The sequence below is a fragment of the Heterocephalus glaber genome, unplaced genomic scaffold, assembly GCF_053883595.1.
Source record: "Heterocephalus glaber isolate CG9 unplaced genomic scaffold, H.glaber_assembly_v1.0 deba00001479, whole genome shotgun sequence".
NCBI lineage: Eukaryota > Metazoa > Chordata > Mammalia > Rodentia > Bathyergidae > Heterocephalus > Heterocephalus glaber.
In genome coordinates this window covers 3,883,384-3,904,214 of record NW_028258316.1, presented here as the reverse complement: position 1 = coordinate 3,904,214, position 20,831 = coordinate 3,883,384, and the positions used below count along the sequence as shown (strand labels likewise).

General features: G+C 48.8%; 1 protein-coding gene and 1 long non-coding RNA gene across 4 annotated transcripts in view; both read left to right on the top strand.

Moving 5' to 3' along the window:
* The first annotated feature begins 191 nt into the window (after nucleotides 1-191).
* On the top strand, nucleotides 192-1,409 carry LOC110350149 (uncharacterized). Its single transcript, XR_002396520.2, has 2 exons — nucleotides 192-540; nucleotides 1,178-1,409. It is a non-coding gene; the product is annotated as an uncharacterized LOC110350149 (long non-coding RNA).
* A 441-nt stretch (nucleotides 1,410-1,850) lies between these two features.
* Cfap77 (cilia and flagella associated protein 77) overlaps nucleotides 1,851-20,831 on the top strand; it is a 109,456-nt gene continuing 90,475 nt past the window's right edge. Inside the window, exon 1 of one of the 3 annotated variants that reach the window (XM_087182703.1) lies at nucleotides 1,851-2,237. In XM_087182703.1, coding sequence (XP_087038829.1) covers nucleotides 2,046-2,237 — 192 coding nt within the window. In that variant the 5' untranslated portion in view covers nucleotides 1,851-2,045. The remainder of the gene's footprint in view (nucleotides 2,238-20,831) is intronic. The other 2 variants (XM_021261825.2, XM_004849055.3) reach the window with 2 other exon arrangements.

The following is a 20,831-nucleotide window of genomic DNA, read 5'->3' as shown; positions in this document are numbered from 1 at the left end:
TTTTTAAAATATAGATCCCCAACTTTGCACATGAACTGTATAGGAGACACTATCATTGCATCACAGTGGAATCTTTGGACATGATAAGGACATTGCAGTCATGTGTGAATATGTCCTCGATATGTGATGAATTATTTAGGGTTGAACATGATATTGTTTGAGATATTTTCAAATAACCCAGCAATGTGGGTGTGTGTGTTGGTGCACACACTCGAATGTGGCAGCAACTGTGGCAAGAGTGAGAACTGGTGAGTCCTGGTGATATTTGTATGGCTTTTCCTTATACTCTTCTTTCAACTCTTTTGTAGGTCTGAACTTTTTCAAAATAAAGTTGGTTGTGGCGAAGAGATTTATAAAAATGCGAGTCCCAGATGCCATTTTCAGATATTCTAATTGGGCAATTCTGGGCGAATCCTGTGACTCTGAATTTTTCAATTTCCCTCTGTTCTGTTGCACAAAGTTGAATACCATGGATCTAATCCAACTTTAGACTTTCCCTCACGCCCATTTCACAGAGGAAAACACTGAGGACCCAAGAAGGTAAGTGGCTTGAGGTCACCCAGTGGGTCACCAGCAACATCAAGCCTGGAATGAGGATTTCTATTCCATCATGAAAGTTTCAGCTCTTTATCTTGGGCATATGTGTGTGGAGCAGAGAGAAGAAGTGAGGAGGGAACCCTGAGTGGATGGGAAGTGGGTGGAGGGACCATATCTTTGACTTGAAAGTCAGGCATAAATAGTCCTCTAGGACCTCACACTTTTAACACAACTAGTGACGATTCTTGGGTTTTTTTTGTGTTTTGTTGTGGTTTTTTTTTTTTTTTTTTTTTTTTTTACTGAGGTAGGGTAGAAGAAATAAAGATAGGTAGAAAAGAGACAAGGAAAATTATACTTTTAAAAATTGTATTTTATTGTTTTGGTACTGGGGATTGAACTCGGGACCTTACACTTGTGAGGAAGACGGTAGAACCACTGAGCTAAATTCCTGGCCCCAAAAACTGTATTTTAAAGAAAACCTTCAGCTTCAGGATACAAAAGTTATTTGTGCCTTTTTCCCTCCCAGGAAACAGACACACACACACACACACACACACACACACACACACCCCAAAAATAAGTATCATAAAGACAAGATAAGCCTGGGCTCCTGCTTTTCACCAGTAAATTGTGCTTTCAGCCAAGGGCAGCAACCACATCCCAGCTTCCAACACATTCTAACAGCCTGCCAGATGGGTAGACCTGACAGACACCTCGGAGACACATCCTAGGTCACCCACCGTGAGGACACCCGCATCCACAGGGAAGCCCCCAGCCGCTGACCACACCGCACCTTTCTCTCTCTCGGGCCGACATGCTCTTCTGAGTGTGAGCTTTTAAATTCTGCTCAATAAACCTCTGTTTGCCTCTCACTGATGCGTCCTGAAAATTCTTTTTTCCTTTTCTTTTTTTTTGGTACCGGGGATCGAACTCGGGTCCTTGCGCTTGCGAAGCAGGTGGAGGAGCCACTGAGCTAAATCCCCAGCCCCCGAAAATTCTTTTCTCTATGATGGAAGTCAGCGAACCCACAATCTGCCCCGTGGGCAGGGTGAGTCGAGGTTCCCCATCTCCTCTTTGGGGAAAGTCTCCGACCCTATCCGAAGACACTGTGACAAGTTAAGAAAACTAAAAAGACCCATCTTGGTGGTGGCCAGGAGTTTCTGGACAGAAAAGAGAGCACGGCGTAGTTTGGGCACTGTTAGCGTCCCGTCGCCATGGAGACGGACAGTTCCATTCCTCCTCAGGGGGTGGGTTAGATTTTCTTTCCTCTCCCAATCCTATTGCGGTGCGCAAAAGAGCACTCTGAGGAACCAGCGGGGCTTACGTGTACGATCTTGAGGCTCCTTGCACCGAGGCGGTGTGGGGGACCTGCGCGCTCCCCCCTGGCGGAGGCAGGCATCCGGGTTCCACCCTAGGGTCCCGGTGGTGCGGCCCGGAGGGAGCAGGGTCCGGAGTCGGGGAAAGGGCTGCGCCCCCAGCCGGTGTCTGAGTCCCGGGCGACCTCCAGGATGCCAGAGCCCGACGGTTCCCGCAAAGACCCTGCGCGGCGGAAGAAGAAGGAGCCGGTGCACAGCACCGTCAGCCAGATCTGCCCGCCTCCTCGGCGGCCCCTGGCCGTGGCCGACCTCCGCCCGGGCATGGAGAACCAGCGGCTGGGGCTCGTGCGCGACTCCATGCTTCAGAACCCGCTCATCGTCAAGGTGAGCGCGCAGGCGCCGCGGGCTGGGGCGAGGACGGCGTCGGAAACTCGGGTGCCCAAAGCCGCGGGCCGTGCGTCAGGGGCGGGTCGCGCCGCCCCGAGCCCGGCTCCACGTCCTCAGGTGGGACGATGGTCCTCAGCAATGGGCGCGCGGGGACGCCGGGACCGGGCCAAAGCTGGCTGCCGCGGTCTCCCCGGAGCTGGTTGTGAGCCCCAGGGAGACAGATGGGTCGCACGCTCCCCGGGAGGTGGGCGCAGACCGCCCATCCTCTTCTTCTCGTACCCCGGGGCTACTTTGGTGTGGCCGGCGCTGTGCGTCTCCCGGAAGCAACACTTCCCAAGCTCACCCTCCTCATCCTCTTATCCAAATCACTACCTCAGAGAAGATCAAAGCATGACTCTGGCCCGGGAGGCTTCGCCGGCTGAACAGGGGGCTGGATCCTTTTCCGCGACGTCGCTGCCTTTCTCTCACCTTCCCCAGGCCGCGGGAAAGTCGGGTCAAAGTTGGGCTGTGGGGACGCGCCGTGGAGCAAACTTCTCCGGCGCCACTGGAGGGCGGTGCGCCTTTAGAAATGCGCTGCGCTTCCAGGTTCGCCGGGGGCTGTGGGCGCCGACGGCCACCAGCAGGGAGGCCATTGACAGACCCAGGCGCTGGTTAGCGCCCAGAGGTGGTGGTCGGTTGGTTGGCTGGAAGGAACTCGAGTCGCCTTCACACGTTGGAGAATTGCCGAGTCTCCTCTTGCCTTCCTCGAAGACCCTCCTGGAGACAGGGACGGCACACTTCTCACACTTGCAATGTAGAACAAGGCCTTCGCTTAACAGTGAGTTGGTGTATGATGCCCGCTGAGTGAAATGTACCCGCACATCTGCGTGTGTTTTATCCGATGTTGTATATGCGCGTGTGTATAATAGATTACATATATGTGTGTGTGTGTGTGTAAAATTTAATGCCCGCAGCTCTACGTGTAAAATTCTCTGCCTACCCCCCCCCCCCCCATATTAGGGGACAACTTTTAGCCTCTGGGTGGCACTAGCTGCCCAGCTTCGAGGACGGATCCCATCCCTGATGCCTGACTCGGTGTAGGGATGGAAAATGCCCCAGGGATGGCTGAGGCGCCCCTGGGCTCCTGTGTTCGGGAGTCAGGCGTTGGGACTGCGCAGGTCCCTGGAGACAGGCGAGCGGCACGCCCACAGCCTGGGCTGCCTGGTGACTGAGCCTGAGGACGCTTCTCCTGCTAGGGCCGCCAGGGGGCAGCCTTTCCCCGTGTCCCGGCATCTGGGGCCCAAGGTACTTTCTGCTGCCATAAAGATGGTGTCCGCATTTCAGTATTTACACTCCTGGAGGGGCTTCTGTCAACACCTGACTGAGATGAAAGTTGTCAGGGAAATTGAGCGGGAAAGATCGTCACTGCTAGCGTTTCCAGAAGCTGTTTGCAGGCGAGTCCACGGAAGCCGCCTCTGCCAGGTGTTTTGCTCAAGCCTCGCGCTGATTCTGGGTTAGAAGCAGTGTCCTGGCCGCGATCGCCTTTACCACTCCAGACGGCTTCCTGTGCATAAAGATTTGACTTGTGAAACTTCAGAGGTTCTGGCTTTAAGGACAAAGGGAAAATGGAAAGTGTCTAAGGTTGTGGAGCCTTAAACATTTATTTTTAAATTTTATTTTATTTTTTCTTGTCTTTTTTGTGGTACGGGGCATCAAACTCAGGACCTTGCGCTTGCGAGGCAGGTGTGGTGCCACTGAGCTAAATTCCCGGCCCCAACATTCTTTTAAATGTTACTGAAATTTCTGCTGAGCTTGTGGATCTCTTCATTGTAGCTTCTCAGCTTCCTGGGCCCAGATTTTCAGGTCCTGAGCTGAAGTGTGTGTGTCTGAGTCCTGGAAAGCCCTCTACCCTGCATGTCTTTGGGAGGGTGATTGGGCCTGAGGTGTATTTTAATTTTGTCTACACAGCCTGAAGCAACGGATCTCTATTGGAGGAATATAGCACCTTAGAAATAGCCGTCTGTGCCATCGTGTGAGGGGTTGATGCTTGGACTCTTTTCTCCAGTGGGTGGGATCAGCATTTTTTCATGGAAAATGTTGAGACACTGACTGAACAAACCAGCACTGGTATTTTCCACTGGTGGAATTTGCCAGGAAATGTACATATCAGTGATTCAGGAACATGCCTGTGAGATGCCACAGTAACCAAGCAAAAAGCGAAAAACTCAGATATTTAAATAGGTATTTTATCCACAAGTGTGCAACATCTAGTTGCTTCTTTTAAAACCAGCCAACTGGCTATCCCGGGGGATCAAATTGAATCAAGAAGGTGGTTTGTGTGGCCACAAAAAGTTGCAAATAGTTTTCATTAGAAAGGGCTTCTCTTCTAGTACAGGTAGTCAGATTTCCTCCCAGGGTGACTCTCCGGGAGGGATAAAATTAAATAGAGAAAGAACGGAGCTTCTTCCTCCTTGATTCTCATTTCCCCAGAATCCTGTGACTCAGCATGGACTCATGCAGCAATAGCCTTCAAGGCTCCTTCACAAGGCCTGTCGAGGGGCCCCTCCTGCCATGGGAAGCCGGCTGATAGCCCGTCAATACAATTATGGGGAGAGACTGCTTGGGTCGAGGCACTGACAGCCTTGAATCGTCTGTCGCCCCGGAGAGACAGGCTCTGCACAGGGGTGGAATTTATTGAACTGAGCATCCTTAGAAAGTGCAAATGATCATGGCACCCGATTTTTTCGTAATTTATTGCTGACTTTATTTTGGGGGGGCTATGTTACAAATAAGAGGTGCATGTATTTGTGAAACAGTCATAGAATCACAGTGGTTGGGGCTAGAAGGAAGCTTATAGACATCTAACCCAACTCCTTTTTTCGAGGATGTTAAAGTCCAGTGAGAGGAGGAGACTTGCTGAGGTTCTGCCCTGACCTGGTGACAGAAATCGGGTGACACTCAGGCCTCCTGGTTTACAGCCCTGTGTTCTTTTGGCCACAACTCATGATTTGTGGATCACTGCCAACCCAGGTTGGCTACAATCCTGTAGAGCAGGCAGTCAAAAATATCCTCCAGTGCATCTGATTTCAATATCATTTCACTCTGTGCTCTTTCTGAGGTGAGCGCCACTGATTTTCTGGACTTGTTGCCAACCAAGAAAATATATATATATATATATATATATATATATATATATATATTTTTTTTTTGGTACTGGGGATCGAACTCGGGTCCTTGCGGTTTCGAGGCAGGCGCTGGAACCACTGAGCTAAATCCCCAGCCCAACCAAGAAATATTTATTGAATGCTTACTAAGCCCAGTACCATTCTAAGCTCTCTTGGGGGCATAGAAACAAGTTGTGCACTCAGTCCTTGGCCACAAGGAGTTTATTTAGTATGTAGCTGGAGAGATGGGATACGCACACGTGTGTGCACACATGCACACACATCTTAGCACAGCGCCTGTCTTAAGGAGGATAGTCAGAAAATGTTAGCTGTTTTTTCCCCAAGCACGGGGAATTGAACTTAGGAGCTTGGGTGCTGTAGGCGAGTGCTGTACCACTGATCCGCTCCCCCAGCCCTTCTAAAGTTTTATTTTGAGACAGGATCTTGCTAATGGCCCCAGCTGGCCTCCAACTTTCAGTCCTTCTGCCTCAGCCTCCCTGGTGGTTGGGCCTACAGGTGTGAGCCACCACACCCAGCAGGCTGTGGGCTCTTTCTGTGACACACACACTACTAACATGAGGACCTTCACGCATCACACATTGTGTATTTTCAAGGGAACTACACTGCCCAGAAGGGTGCGGATTCGGGGTAGGAAGCCCTGAGCAGGACTCAGGAGGGCTTTAGAGAGAAACAGACCCAGAACTGTTCTTGCATCGTAAAGAAGCATATTCATACCAGGGATGGGAAAGTGGGAAAACCGGGCGTGTAGGGCTGAATGATTCCACCCTCCTTGATCCTTGATGTTATTGGCTTTTACCCCAGCTCAAGGTCTAGTTCCTAAGACTCAGTGCTGCTGCCAGGATCATTATCATTACCGTCACGAGGAAGCATTTATTCAGAGCCTCTGTGTTCAAATCGGATGCTCCACAAAATTAGGCAACCACGCCATGCCCGCTAATAGCTTAACGTCTCTAATAAATATTGATGCCGGGGAACATAAGCACACAGAGAGAGACAAGCACAAAGCGGGCAGGCAGACACAAACACAGTTGTACAAATATCCCAGTGAGGGTCAGTATTTTATTACGTTTGAGCACACTGTGAAAACGTTCCATGCAGCTTTAGCTGCAGAAGAGACTGTGTCTCGGATCGTTCAGATCCTTTTACATTCAATCACAAAGTAATCGGAGAAAAGAAAATGCTAGAAGGGATTAAAAGTGAGAGGCCGACCCTCCCGGCCCCTCTCGGCTGGCCAGTGGGTAGCTCTGCTTTTCTGGAGAATGCCCTGGGCTTAGCTATCCTGGCGGTCCCCTCACTCGTGTCTCCTTCTGTCTCTTTCCCCCCACTCTCTCTCCCCATCCTGTTTTCCTGCTTTTGAAATCAAAGCCTCCCCCTTCCGGGTGCCCAGGTGATGTTTCCATGGCCAGTGAGCTGCTGCCTCTGCCCTGCCCGGCAGGGGGCCCCTCCCGGAAACAGAGCTGTGCCCTCCTCCGCTCACCAATGCCCAGGGGTGGCTGCTCTGTGGGAGGCTCCGGACACCTTCCTCTTTGCCCCTCTGCAGAAAGGGCGCCGTGGATTTGAAGCATTTGTGGAGAGCCCAGAATCCGGCTCCTGTCATTCAAGCCTCCATCGTGTGGCCTCTCGGCTCTCAGGATGAATGGTGACTGAGGGGTGGCCGTTCCTCCGGAGGACTCCGGGGTCCAGTAAACAAGATAGAGGTGGCTTGGAGCACAGCATTCCAGGCGCACGTATTGTTCACTGCATAAGTCAGGCTCCCTTTTCCTTTTTAAATTAAATTAAATTAAATTTTTTGTAGTGCTAAGAATTAAACCTGGGGGCTCTGAAATCCTTGGCAAGTGCTCTACCACTGAGCTCTACCCTCAACTTTTTCCTTATTCAAAGACAAAGGCCTGGGCCGGGGATTTAGCTCAGTGGTTCCACCGACCGCCTTGCAACTGCAAGGACCCAAGTTCGATCCTGGTACCAAAAAAAAAAAAGACAAAGGCTTTTTTGTTTTGTTTTGTTTTTATACAAGGTCTCACTATGTAGCCCAGGCTGGCCTCAAAGTTTCAGAGATCCTCCTGCCTCAGCCTCCCAAGTGCTAGGATTAGACGTGGGTGCGACCCCACCCAGCAAAGACAAAGTTTTCTTGGCTTCCACTGGTCCTGCAGACAAAAATCTCAAACCCTGTTTTCTGTTGCAGTGATTTTCAAACTGTTCTATAGTCTCCAAAAGCATCAGAATTCTCATAATTTCCAACAGGGTTTTAAGAAAATGTAGCTCAGCTGTAGACCACTTGTCTGACATGCATGAGGCCCTGGGTTCCATCCCCAGCACTGGAAAAGAAAAAGAAAGAAAGAAGGAAAAAAAGGCATCTTTATTAACATTTAATAAAGATAAATAAATACAGTCAAACATATTCTATGCGAAGCGCTAACCTTAGAGTCCACCAAGCTTTGCTTTGAGCCAAGTGTTTGGGGATATTAGTTTTGCATTTGTGCTTAGAATGCTGGTAAATATGTCCCAGCCTGTAGAGACCACGCTGAGTATGGGACTTTGAGGTCAGCGATATGCACACATAGGACAGTGTGCAGAGCACTCTGTGGCGGTCCCTGACATCTATCTGTGTCCATTCAGCACAGATGCCCTGCTGGGCTCTCTTGCCTCAGCCTCCTTTGATTCACCAGGTAAAAACAAGAAAGGGCACAGTACTCACACTCGGACAGCTTTTGTTTGGTTTTAGCATATGTGGTAACTTTGAGTGCTTCTCATCGGACTTTTAGTTTGCAAAGAAAACCAAAAGCAAGCAAATTCTGTTCATCATGGGAACCAATTGAACTTGAAATGAAATTGTCCCTTGATTTTGCCTTCCAAGCTCCTGCATCGGTGCGGGTGAGGAGAAGCAAGCCCAGGCTACAACTACTGTTTTCAGACAAACACACAGAATGAGATTCATTGGTTGGCTGCCCAGGCAGATATAAACCGCAACTATTGTGCACGAAGAAAGGCCCTCATAGTGGCTTAGACATCAGGCTCTGGAAGCAGCAGATTCAGGAGTGAATTGTGTCTCAGCTACTTGTCTACTGTGGCCGAGGGGTCACTAATCGGCACTGTAACATGCGGCGGTAGTGGTTGGCAGGGAGAGGGAGCTGGGAGAAGGGGCTAGAAGGGCACCTAATAAGTGAACACTCGTTACCGCTCATTATCCTGATTTCAAATGTTTATGTTCCTTAAAGCCACCTTATTGTGCTCATCCACTAACTTTGAAGGTCAGAACTGCCAAAATTCGTAGTGAATTCACAGTGAGACCAGTGGACCGAGTGCTCATGTTGTTTCCACTCTTTGGGCTGTCATTAAAGAGTACTGTCCCCCACCCTGCCTTGTATATCCTGCAACTCTGGAGCACATGCATGATCACAGCCAAGTGTGGAGGCCATCTGGGTTCTAGCACTAACGGCATGGGCAAGTGGCTTTGTTCCCCCAGCCCGAGTTTCCAGGTTTGTAGATTATGAAGATTCGAACTCACCTTGCTTATATTTCAGAGTTGTAATGGAGGCTGATTTAAATGAGATACTGTACTGTGGAAAAGATTATTAGACCAGTGGCTCTTCATGGAGGGGAACTTCTGGGGACATTTTTAGTTAATGCATCTGGGGCCAGGGTGCTGCTGGCATCTAGAGGGCAGAGGCTGGGAATGCCACCCCACATCCTTAGTACACAAAACAGCACCTCCCACCTGCAACAGGGAGTCATCCAGGCTAGAAATGTCAGGGGCAGCTAAGTGTGGTGGTGCACGCTTGTCATCCCAGCATTCAGGAGGCTGAGGCAGGAGGACTGCCATGAGTTTGAGGCCAGCCTGGGCTACATAGTTCAAGGGCAGAATGAACTACATAGTGAGACTCTGTCTCAAGAAAAAACAAAAAGTCAACAGTACTGAGGCTGAAAAGCCCTGAGCTAGAAGACAGACACACAGGGAATTTGTTATTAGCTCACCATGGTCTCTTGAAAACCAACCTGGCCAGATAATAGAAATTATCAGAATGAATCGGTTTTGTTCTAGTTGTTTCTCTCCGGGATTTGCTTCCGTTTCCCCTCTTTGCTGAGAATCTGTGCAATTGCAAATGCCCCCTTCGGAATCTATCTTCTTTCTCTTGGTGACGTGGCTTACATAAGTTTGCTAGCTTTTGTCTGTGGCTTGTGTGTCTCCAGCCTCACCCACACTGTGGTTTAAAAAAATGAAAAGCATTTCCAGTGATCCCTACAGAGTGGCTCCATGATTCATTAGATCAACTAATTAGCATAGAAGCTGGTTTGTTGAGGAGTCACTGACCAGTGTACAAGCTTTCTTTGCCTGCCCAACCAACTTCCAAGGGTTTTGTTTTCCTCAGCGGGAACTAACCTGAGATTTAAAACAGAAGTGATTGGGTACACCAGAAATTAAACTCACAGTGGGCCGGAGCCCCATTGCAGCCTTGTGTCCTGTCATTGTGGCACTAAATACAACATCTTGGGGGAAGCAAATAAATGTGCTTTGTAAAGAAAACAGCTGTAATTTCCCACCCAATAATTTAAAGGCACCCCAGGGGTCGGTCAAGGAACAAACATGGGTCAGAGAGCAGAGAGGTCAGCGCGAGCGGCACCCAGCAGAGAGAAGGGCCCACCGCAAGGATTGTAGAAAACACATAATGAGCCAAAAAGAGGGAGTTTTGATCTTTTATACAAGCCAAACAATACATGTTTGGGAGACCAGTGAACTCCAAAGTCTACAAGATAAATTTCTTTGTTCAGATCAAAATCCTTTGTGTTTCATCCAGAAGAATAGAAGTGGATGCTCGGGAGCTCTTTGATTCCAAGGTAGGGCTTTAGTGAAAGGCCGCAGCGCTGGTAGGTGGCTGGAGATTTGGAACCCACCGCAGTGTCCGAGCAGCATCGGCGCACAGGAGGAAAAGCCCCAGTTAACTCGGAGGCCGCCTGCAAAGATGAGGCACTCCAAAGCCTCAGAGAGAGGTGCTCCCTGGGCCATGGTGCTTCATTTTTTTTTTTTTTTTTTTTTTTTGGTACCGGGGATCAAATTCGGGTCCTTCCACTTGTGCAGCAGGCGGCGAAACCACTGAGCTAAATCCCCGGCCCTATGGTGCTTCTTTAGGAAGCTCGCTAAGGGTTTTCTTGGCCCATTTGGCCGGACAGTAGTGAAGTTGGCCGTGTTGTCGCATTCAAATGCCCACAAAATGTTCCTACTTTGTAGAATTGCTTCATATTTTCTCCTGCTTCCCGGAAGATCATTAAGAACAGAAAAGTTGGTGTTTTGTTTTCGTTTTGGGGGGGTTATGCTTTCAAGACTGCTAATGAAACCATTGGTCAACAAGCACATCTTTCTTGAACACCTACAATGTGCAAAGTATGGGTGGAAAGAAAAGGTTTAAGGATTGGTTTCCAGTGGATGGTCTGGTTAGGAGGGAAGCAGACTAAAGCCAAGAACACAAGTTATTAAAGAAGACGAGAGGGCAGAGTTGAGGCAAGGGCAGCACTGGGGCTGGGAGAGCTTGGGGTATGGGGCTGTGGCTGTGGAATGGGCTGGACTCCGGGGCTACAGGGGTGACTGGAGAGGGAGGGACAGCTTGCCTGGGCCGGGGTGCAGTGTCTGAACTGCACAAGAACAGACAGAACCTCAACTCTGTGATTCTGTGAGCACCAAGAAGAAAGCTGATGTAAAAAATAGACACTCTGGAAGGGCGTCTTGTACAGCAGGCACGTGGCTGAGCCCCAGGGACCCAGCGGTCAGGGTTAGAATCCAGTAGGCAGAACCGGACATATGCAGAAATCAACATGAAGTGGTAGAGATGCGGCGAGAGCCGTCAGCGTGGGGTTCACGCCTGGCACTGAGGGTGGCTCTACCCAGATGATGGGAGGCAAGGGAAGGCCCCATGGGTTGCATGGCTTGTGTGGAATCTGGACACAGAGATGACTAAATGTGTGGAGGGACCAGAGGGTGGGAGCAGAGGCAGATTCTGAAGCGTATGCGATTTGGGGATTGCTCCTTAAGAAACAGGATGCAAAACTACACTCTCCAGGCTACGTGCAATTCATTCGTTCACTCATTCATCCTATACGGGGGCGCACATTTCCCCTGGACCAGGTGCCCCGGGCCCTAGGACTGCAGTGATGAGCCCAGAGTCCTCTGCTCGTTTGCATTGGCTCTGACTTTTCCAGCAAGTCCCTAGCTGTCCCTAAGCCTTGCTTCCTGCACCCCTGAATGACTGCTCCCCTGAGAACCACCCTTTCTTTACACATTCAGCCATTTCCAAAATGTTTACTGAGGGGCCGTTGGATTTGAAGCTGTGTGCTGGACCTGGGGCTACCTCAGTGGACAAGGCAGCCTCTGTGCCTGCAGCCAGCAGCTGTCCAGGCCCCAGAGAGACGGGCAATAGCCCACTGGCTTAGGGATGAGCATGGGAAGGAGCTCGGGGTACTGAGAGAGTGGACAGCTGCCAGGAAGCACTGGGCAAAGAATGTGCCTCAGGAGGCTGTGCAGGAAGTTGAAGGCCAGAAGACCTGCAGAAGTCAAAGCAAGGGCAATAAAGGAGACAGAGACCAAAGGCCTGAGAGGCAGGTCCAGGAATGAGTGGCCGATGGCCAATGCCTCCTTCCCTGCGCTGAGGGCGACTGCCCATGCAGGGACACGCACCCCTGCAGGCCGCTGAAGTTTGCCTGCCTGGGTGGACACATTCATTGCATGCACAGTCCCCTACCAAGCTGGACGCTCGATGGGAGAAGTGCGCTGCTGTGTGGTTTAGGGTTAGCGACTGCGATTTGTTTACTTTTTGCTAGTTAAACAAGCCCGAGTCTGAAATGGTCCATCTTGTCACCAGTTCGTTTGAGGGAACCTTCAGGAGCTGTTCTGAGGGGTCCCTTTGGGCTGAATGCTGGGCTGGGGGCTGGGCTTCGTGGCTGCTTCCAAAATCTTTATAAACTGTCGCTGAAGATTTTGCTCTCTTTGTAGGGACCCAGTGGGCATAGATTCGGAGGCTTAAGTAAGCCTGTTAAAAGTCCCTTTCTGGAAGAAAGCGTTTCTGCAAGCTCTGCCTTTTCTAAGCAGCCACTTGGAGCTCACAGGGGATCCTCCCAGGACCACTGGCAGGATGTTCCAGGCCTGGCTTCTCCTGCAATGGGAGGCTGAGTCAGGAGTGTGGGTTTCTGGGGAGCTCCTGGCTGTGGACTCATCTGACCTGCTGCGACAGCTGCCTTCTGTGGAATGCATGTGCCCCAGGCCAGGCACTGCGTCGGCCCTTCTGCCACATGGTATCCCTTCACTCTTTGCTGCAGTCCTAGAGACGGTATCTCTGCCACTTCTGTTCTACAGATGGGGAGACCGAGGCTGGTAGTGGTCACACGAGTTGCCCCCAGTCATCCAGCTAGAGTGCAGAAGACACAGGCTTCATGCCACGTCTGCTGCTGCAAAAGGTGGGGTCACAAACACTTCGTAATCCGAAGAATTTAGTGGCAGCCGCAGCCACCATTTGTTGAGTGTGTCCCAGGTGCCAGATCTTTTTCTGTTCTTTTGTGGTGCTGAGAATGGAGCCCAGGGCCTTGCCCATACTAAGTGCACGCCCTCCCTCGGGTCTACTCGAGTAGCTCTAAAGATCCCAAACACCAAATCTTTTATATACATTAACTGTGTGAGAGCCATGGTTTGAGCTTGGGAGGACGAGGTAACAGTCCCAAGGTCACACAGAGGTCGAACGATAGGCTTGGGGCTTGTTGCACCGGAGCCCTGTGAGTTCACAGCTTGTCAGGCTCCTCCCATGCCAGGCCACCCAGCCTGTTACCCCAGAGGGCTCCTCTGTCTTAATGAGAGATAGGGTCCTGTTCACAAGGGTTCGCCTCCTCCCCGGCTGTACTTCCTTCTCTGAAAGGAGCTGACAGTCTGTCTGGGCGGAGAGGCCACTGCACATGAGCACGGACCTAGGAGCTGAGTGCACAAGGAGGCAGCTCCAGCAGACCTGACTGTTGCCGGGACTGGGATGAGAGATGGGCACTGGCCAGAGTAGAACGTGGTCAGATGAGGTGAGAAATTGCAGACCTTGGGCTTAGGTCTGTTTGAGGGTGAATCATGATGTATGAGGCATGATTCAAAAATACTGTGGATTTTAATATTTAAAAACAATTTATTACAGTAAAAGACACATTGCCATTAATCTTCCTCAAAATCCTCCCCCTTGCAAAAAAAATAAGAACCAAGATGCATCATGTTCAGGTACAAGTTCCCAATGATGAATGTAACTGTGCTGTATGCCTAAAATGTACCAATAAACTAAATGGAGAAAACATCCTCCCCCTTGCTTCGAACACACTCATCCCATCGTCCTTCCCACTTTCTGCAGTTGCTCTGGAGTCCTCTTTCATGAGTGTCTTTAGTTGTGCTGCCTTGAGTCCTGAATTGATTCCAAATGTTTCCTTTTCACAGTCATTTTGACTTTAGGGAAGAGCTAGGAGTTGCACGGTGCCAGATCCAGGAACAAGGTAGATGAGGACACAGCGTCGTGTTTTTACAACCCTGCCTTTTTGTTGGATGGTGCTTGGCAGTGGCTTTCACCACATTTTTGATCACACCTCATAGAGACACTCAGTAAAGGTGACTTCCAGAATTGCTTCAGAAAGTGGCAAGAAAAAGAAAGAAAGAAAGAAAGAAAGAGGCGAGAATGGTGGGGTGAGTGCGTTTGAAGTGAGGGGAAGGTTTTGAGGGGGATTCATGGCAATGTGTCTCTTACGACAACATTTTTTTTACAAATTTAAACATTCACTGTACATTTTGATTCTCCTTGTAAAGGAAGCCGCAGCAGGCAGGCAGCTGGGAGAGGGACCCCGGGACTACTTACAGAGGCCACACTGGCGATGACACCACTTAAGTTTTGAGTCTGGGTACTTGGTTTCCCACGGAAGCCTGGATTTGGGGTTATTTGAAATGTGTGCATCTGCTGACTGGGGAGCAGGGGATGTCTTGGGGTGACTCCTCCACCCGGGCTGCCCAGCATGGCCTCAGCCTTTCAAAGACAAGGTGCCCCTCCCCACCTCCCACCCATTGCCCCTTCTACTCCCCACCCCCTAATCGGAGAGAGCAAAGTGTTATCAGATTAGTGCCAGCAATGAAAAGCACAGTCCCCTTCGCTCACCCCGAAGTTAGTTAGCATTTAGATAGACTGGGAAGGGGGCCGCATCGCGGGCATCAAAGCCCGTCTCAGGCGGCCGGGGGGCCGGGGGATTAATTTCTTTAACCAACAGGCCTGATCTGGCCTAACTCATTACCCTGCCTTGTCAGTGTGGATGTCGATTCCATTGAAGATTATACCATTTAGGCCTCCCCCTTCTTTTCAGCCCAAACTGGGGCTGTTGAATTGCACATTCTTGCGTTGTCCCCGTCAATACTCGGGCGGCCTGAGGTTCTAATTCTGCTTCATTTAAACTTCATCAACTTTTCCAATCAAGTGGAAGGATCCGAAATAGGCTCTGTGAGCAGAAAGGCCCGATTCCCTTTGTCAGATAATTTATTCCACCCCCCACTCCCTTTCTCTCTCCAGCCCTGCGCCCCTCAGCCCTCTCTCTCCGGCTCCTCCTCCCCTGATCCCTGAAAATGAGATTACAGTATTTAAATGACTATGGTAATCAATCCAGGGACCCTGAGCTAAGATTGAGGTTAATTTTTCTTAGCAGAACAAAGAAGCGTGATACCTTTGGGAATGTGAAGGTACAGTCTGGGTTTCTTGCTTGTGTGTCCCCCCCGCCCCCCGAAACTGCAGTTTTAGGAGTTTTTTCTTGTTAGTAACTAGACGCTGTGATTTTTTTAAAAAGGCAGCAGCCCCTAAGAGAGCAGAAATGTAATTTTGAGCTGATAAACAACTAACGGCCTTCAACAGTTTTAATAGGAAAAAGTCACTTACACAATACGAGCACACATCTAATGAAAGGGCGATCATTTACCTTATTTATTTTTAAACACACACGGAATAATTTCCCGCTGTGTTAGAACTAGTAATTACAGCCACACAGTGGGCCCAAAAACTTTGGAATGAAAAGTCCTGTCATTCTAGCAGGGTCTTCTCCCTGGCAGCTTTTGCTACTCTAAAAGTTGAGATTTTGTCATGTTTTGGCTAATTGGAAACCCGGTCATTATACTGCTGAAAAGCTACATGAAAGCGACTTGTTCCACTGTCACCTGCAGCACGCACAAGCTGGCCAGTCATTCTGGTGGGGTCCCCTCCTCCCCCACCCTGGCTTCTCAAACAGAGAGGATCAAAACATGCATATTCCTTTGTCTCCTTTGCTATCTTATCTGAGCTGTTTTACATGCTGCCACCCAATGTTATCTTTTATTTGTGTCAGGAGAAAGGATTTGACAAATTCAGTATACAATGTTCATTTGGCAAGGCAAATTTTTCATACCAATTTTGAGTTAGGAAATGAAACTATCTTTCAACGGAATGAGCAACATCATTTTTGGACAGACTTATTATGAGAGAGAGGATTGCAGAACTTCATTTCCTCGCAGGATCCTGAGAAGTCTAATACGTTTTGTAAAAACTAGGATTTGGTTTCCATGCTCGAGCGAGCCTACTTGGGAGAAATGAGAAACAGCGCCCCTGTCTTCACACAGGGACGCCTGAAATTATATCCCCCCTCCAGACTGCCTACAAGTTATTAAAAGGCTGGAATAAATTGTTGCTCTTCTATATTATAATGATTTTGTTTCAGACCCTTTAAACTGTGGGTGAGCTTTGTCTGCGTTTGCAAAGCAAAATACTTAATAACCATCATCTCTGAAACTGCAGCAAAACCTTACGCAACCCTATTTGCCAAGAACACCCACCCCCTACTTTCCGTCACTGTTTGCCTAAAAAGGGAAACTCTCTCTCCCTTCGTGCTACCAAATTCATTGGGGGCAGCGGTTTATGATGACATTTTTCTTTCTTAAAGCAAATATTGACTCACCGTGGGGAAATTAAAACTCCATTAGGCATTGCTACATTGTACAGCAGGCTGCGTTAGAGCAGTCAAGCTACTATTAATTGGTTTTCTTTCTCAGGAATAATTCAGGGACAGCAGAGAGGAAGGGGAGAGAGAAGATGGATACGAACCATAATTTCTTAAAATGACACCATCTAAATCAGCAAAGGTGATCATTACATGGTTATTAATCTAAATATAAAGAAGATGCTGCCTAATAATGGGATGAATTTATCAATATAAAAAGCCTCCAGTTGAGTTATTTGCAGGCTGAGAGTATATTTTAGAACACAGGCGTGCCAGCCTCACCTAGTTTTGGGCAACTCGGAATTGGCTCTGTGGAACACGGGGGCCCTCATTTCTCTGTGTGGGTCATGAAGGCTTTCTGTGCTGTGACAGGGGAGTGGGACTTCTGGTCAGCCTGTTAGCTGCTTCCTCTGCAACTGGAACCCTGCTCTGTGCCATTGCCTGCGTGCCTTCCTTTCTTCAGCCAGACCTTTCTGCTGTTCCCAGCAGGAACCCAGTGGCACCTGCTCCGTCCAGACTTCTGGCTTTGCCCTCTGTGTTCGAGTCCTAGGCTGCCATTAACAAACGGCCACAGGCCAAGTGGCTGAAGAAGAGATATTCCTCACCTCCCAGTTCTGGAGGCCAGGAGTCTAGAATCAGGGCATCGGCGGGGCCCATTCCTCCTGAGGCCCTGAGGGTAGGATCTATACCAGGCCTCTCTTTGACTGTAGACGCCATCTTTTTTTTCTTTTTGGGGAGCAGTACTGGGAATTGAACCCAGGGCCTTGGCACTGAGCTATACGTTCCTAGCCTTTTAAAAAACCTTTTATTTTGAGACAGTCTTGCTAAGTTGCTAGATTGCCCAGGCTGGGCTCAAATTTGTGATCCTCCTGCTGCAGCCTCCCAGAGTGCTTGGGGTTACAGATGTACATCACCACGCCCAGTCAGATCTGTCTTTTTTGTTTTGTTTTGTTTTGTTTTGGGGTACCAGGGATCGAACTCAGTTCCTTGGGCTTGCAAGGCAGGCACCGGAGCCACTGAGCTAAATCGCTGGCCCAGATCTCTCTTTTTTTTTTTCTGGTACCAGGGATTGAATTCAGGACCTTGTGCTTGTGAGGCAGGTGTGATGCCACTGAGCTAAATCCCTGGCCCTGATCTCCTCTTTTTATAAGGACACCAGTATATTGGGTTAGGAGTTTACTGTACTTGAGCATGAGTGACCTCATATTGACTAATTACTTGGCAGTGAGCCCATTTTCAAATAGGTCCATCCTGAGGTAGCGGGAGTTAGGACACCAGCATATGAATCTGTTGTGTGTGGGGACGCAGTTCAACCCCTGGCATTCTCCATCAACCTCCTGGCCCATACTTGCTGGGCATTAGACTCCTAACAACTGCGGGGAAGAGAAACACTCAGGTCACCCTGGCTAAGAGTTTAGCTGTAGCTGAAGAGGTGATAAGGGGACCATTCTCTTGCCATCCATGGTTCTAGGGCCTGAGACTGAGGCCTTCAGGGCACTGTTGGGAGACTGGGAACTTACCATTCCTCACACATTAGCATCTCCTGCTGAAGAGGAGGTGATGTATTGGTTGTCACCACATCATAATATGGAACCCACCCAAATCATACCCAAATCACACCCAAATCAGTCAGTGTCATGGCAGAGCATCTCTGGCCATTGGCTTCCATCACGTGCCCTGTACATGTGATTGCTCTGGGCTTAAGTGGCATCTTCTCTGTTGGACTGAGGAGGCTGTGACTAAGGTAAGCATTTAGAGCTCCATGGTCTCCTCTCCAGAGCACCGAGGACCACTCAGAGGTTAGACGATGACATCTGGTCTGTGCCATCTACGGTACTTTTGCCTTGCTATTATGGTTCTTTAGTCCTTCAGTATGACTAACTTGGGTTACTAACCATTGGTAAGATGCTCCTTGAGGGTAGACTATGGCACACTTTTTCTCTCCCACAGAGCTATTCATTATCCACCCATCCATCCATCCATTTTTTTAGTCAACAGGTACTTTATGAAATATTTATTATGTGTGCCAGGCACTGGGTCAGGCCTTAGGAAGACACTGTTGAGCAAAAATTGACATGATCATTGCCCTGTGGAAGCTTATGGCCTCATCAGGCAATAGGACATTAAGCAAAGAATCACAAATAAACATAATGTTGAAACTGGGAGAACAGTGAAGGAGAAGGTCATGGTCATGGTCATCTAGCTGGGAGACTTTACCTGGTGGGGAGGTCAGGAAGGGTTTCTCAGAGGAAGTAAACATTGGACTGAGATTTGAATTAACTGAGGGAAGAATGTGTGTGTGGCAGGGAGCTGGTGGAGATAGAAGGAGGAAAAAGGATCAATGAGGGGAAGATTTTAAGAGGAATTAATGACAATGTATCTTTTACTCTAATAAAAACTTTAAAAAATGTAAACATTCACCCTAGTTTTTAGTCACCCGGCATTTGTGAAAGGCTAAGTGTAGAGATTGGCAAATGACAAGGGCCTAATAAAAGGCAATTGCTATGAATGTTGTTACGGCCTCCCTCAGTACCTGCAGGGAACTGATTTCAGGGCCCCCAGTGGATATCAGAATCCACAGATGCTTTTACAAAGTGGCACAGCATTTGCATACAACCTATGCAATATTCCCATGCAATATTCAAATCATCTCATTTAAACTGATTCATTATAATACTTACTACAATGTAAATGTTATATAAATAATTGTTATACTGTATTGTCTATAGACTAATCACAAGAAAAGATGACTCTACATGTTCAGTCCAGACCCCAATTTTTCCCTGAATACTTTCTTTTTTTAAAAAAATTTTTTGAGACAGTGTCTCACTGTCTAGTTCAGGCTGGCCTTGAACTCACTATGTAGCCCATGCTGGCCTTGAACTCACAGCAATCCTCCTGACCCTCCTGTTTCCGCCTCCTGAGTGCTAGGATTACAAGCATGTACTCTTTGTTCGTCTTTTAAAAGGGGCTCTCAGTCCCCTCCTCTGGAACTCTTTCATGACCCCACCCTTGCTCTGAGGTGTTCTGTGTGTCCCCCTTCACCTCCTTAGTGTCCTGTGTTATTTCAGTCATTGCTCTTTCCATTACATTGAAATGTCTGTTCTTATGGTTCCTTGTGGGCAGGAACCAGATCTTCATCTCTTTCTCTCCAGTGCCTGCAGTGCTTGGATAAAGTAGGTGCTCAATAAATGTCTGATGGATGAACGAATAAACAGTTTAATGAGTACCTGGGAGACAATTTCCTAGTAAATAGGACTGTTGGCATTGCTATGAATGTCTAGATTTATTTTCAATTCAAACTTAAGACCCTTTCATTTGAAGATTTAAGGATAGGCTTTTCCGCTGTGAAGGAAGGCAAAGCTGTGAGCACAGAGGGGTGGAAGTTAGGAATTCGAAATTTGGCCTCACCAAGAAGTGGAATATCCACCTGAGTAACTCTGTATCTGAAATGCGACTCCTATCAATGACATGTGTGCTATCAAGTCCCAAGTGTCTGAAAGCAGCAGAAACACACATGGGAGCCTGTCGGGTCCTGAGGGTTGTTTCTGGTTAGCCTTTTGGTTTGAGCATTTACCCGGAAGAGCTAAAGGGGGATGCACTCTGCCTGAGCACAGAGGGAGAAGCGAGGGACCACATGGCTGGTGCCCAGCTGGAAGGGGCACCTCTGACAGGACAGGGAGCTGTCTGCTGAAGCCCCATATTATGCTTGAATTAGACGTGAATGCGTAGGGGAAGGACATTGTTTGAAGACGCTTAACATGGGCTGGGGGCCTTCTTCGGTGCCTTGGAGGTGGTGCTGAGGGCTAGAATGATTCGAATTATATTCGTAAGCTGCCACTAATCCGGGAACGGTGGGAGGGGAGGTGGTCCGAGTGGAGGAGACTTTTCAACCCTGCTAATTAAAACGATCCTTCCTCTCCCCATGAAGGCTAATGAGACAGAGAGGGAGGTAATAAAAATGTCACCTCTAGGTTGCCTGCTTGCTTTATTTATTTAATGCAGTGACTTCCATTTTGGGGTTCAGAGAGAGATTCACTAGAAGCTAGAAGCCCCTTTTTTGTTTGCCATGGGACTGCACAGAGAAAGCTACCCCGAAGCATATCACTAGTGACAGAGAATTTTATCTCCAGTTCTAAGAATTCTAGGAAGAGCCCATGGTCACTTGGAACCAAATAAAAGTGAAAGAAACCTGATTCTCCTTTTTGGGGGACCTCCTCCCTCAGTGTAAGAGGCCCGTTTCTAATGAAATTCTGGGGCCCTTTTGGGTGGCCAGTCAAGTTGAAGATGCCACAATGAAACCCCGGTCCTCAGGCTGAACGTCTGTCTCATCCGCCCTTGCTTCCACCAAGATGGCGAGAATTCAGTCATCAGGTATTTAATGGAGCCTGGCACGACCTCATCCTTCAGTACCCCAAGGGCA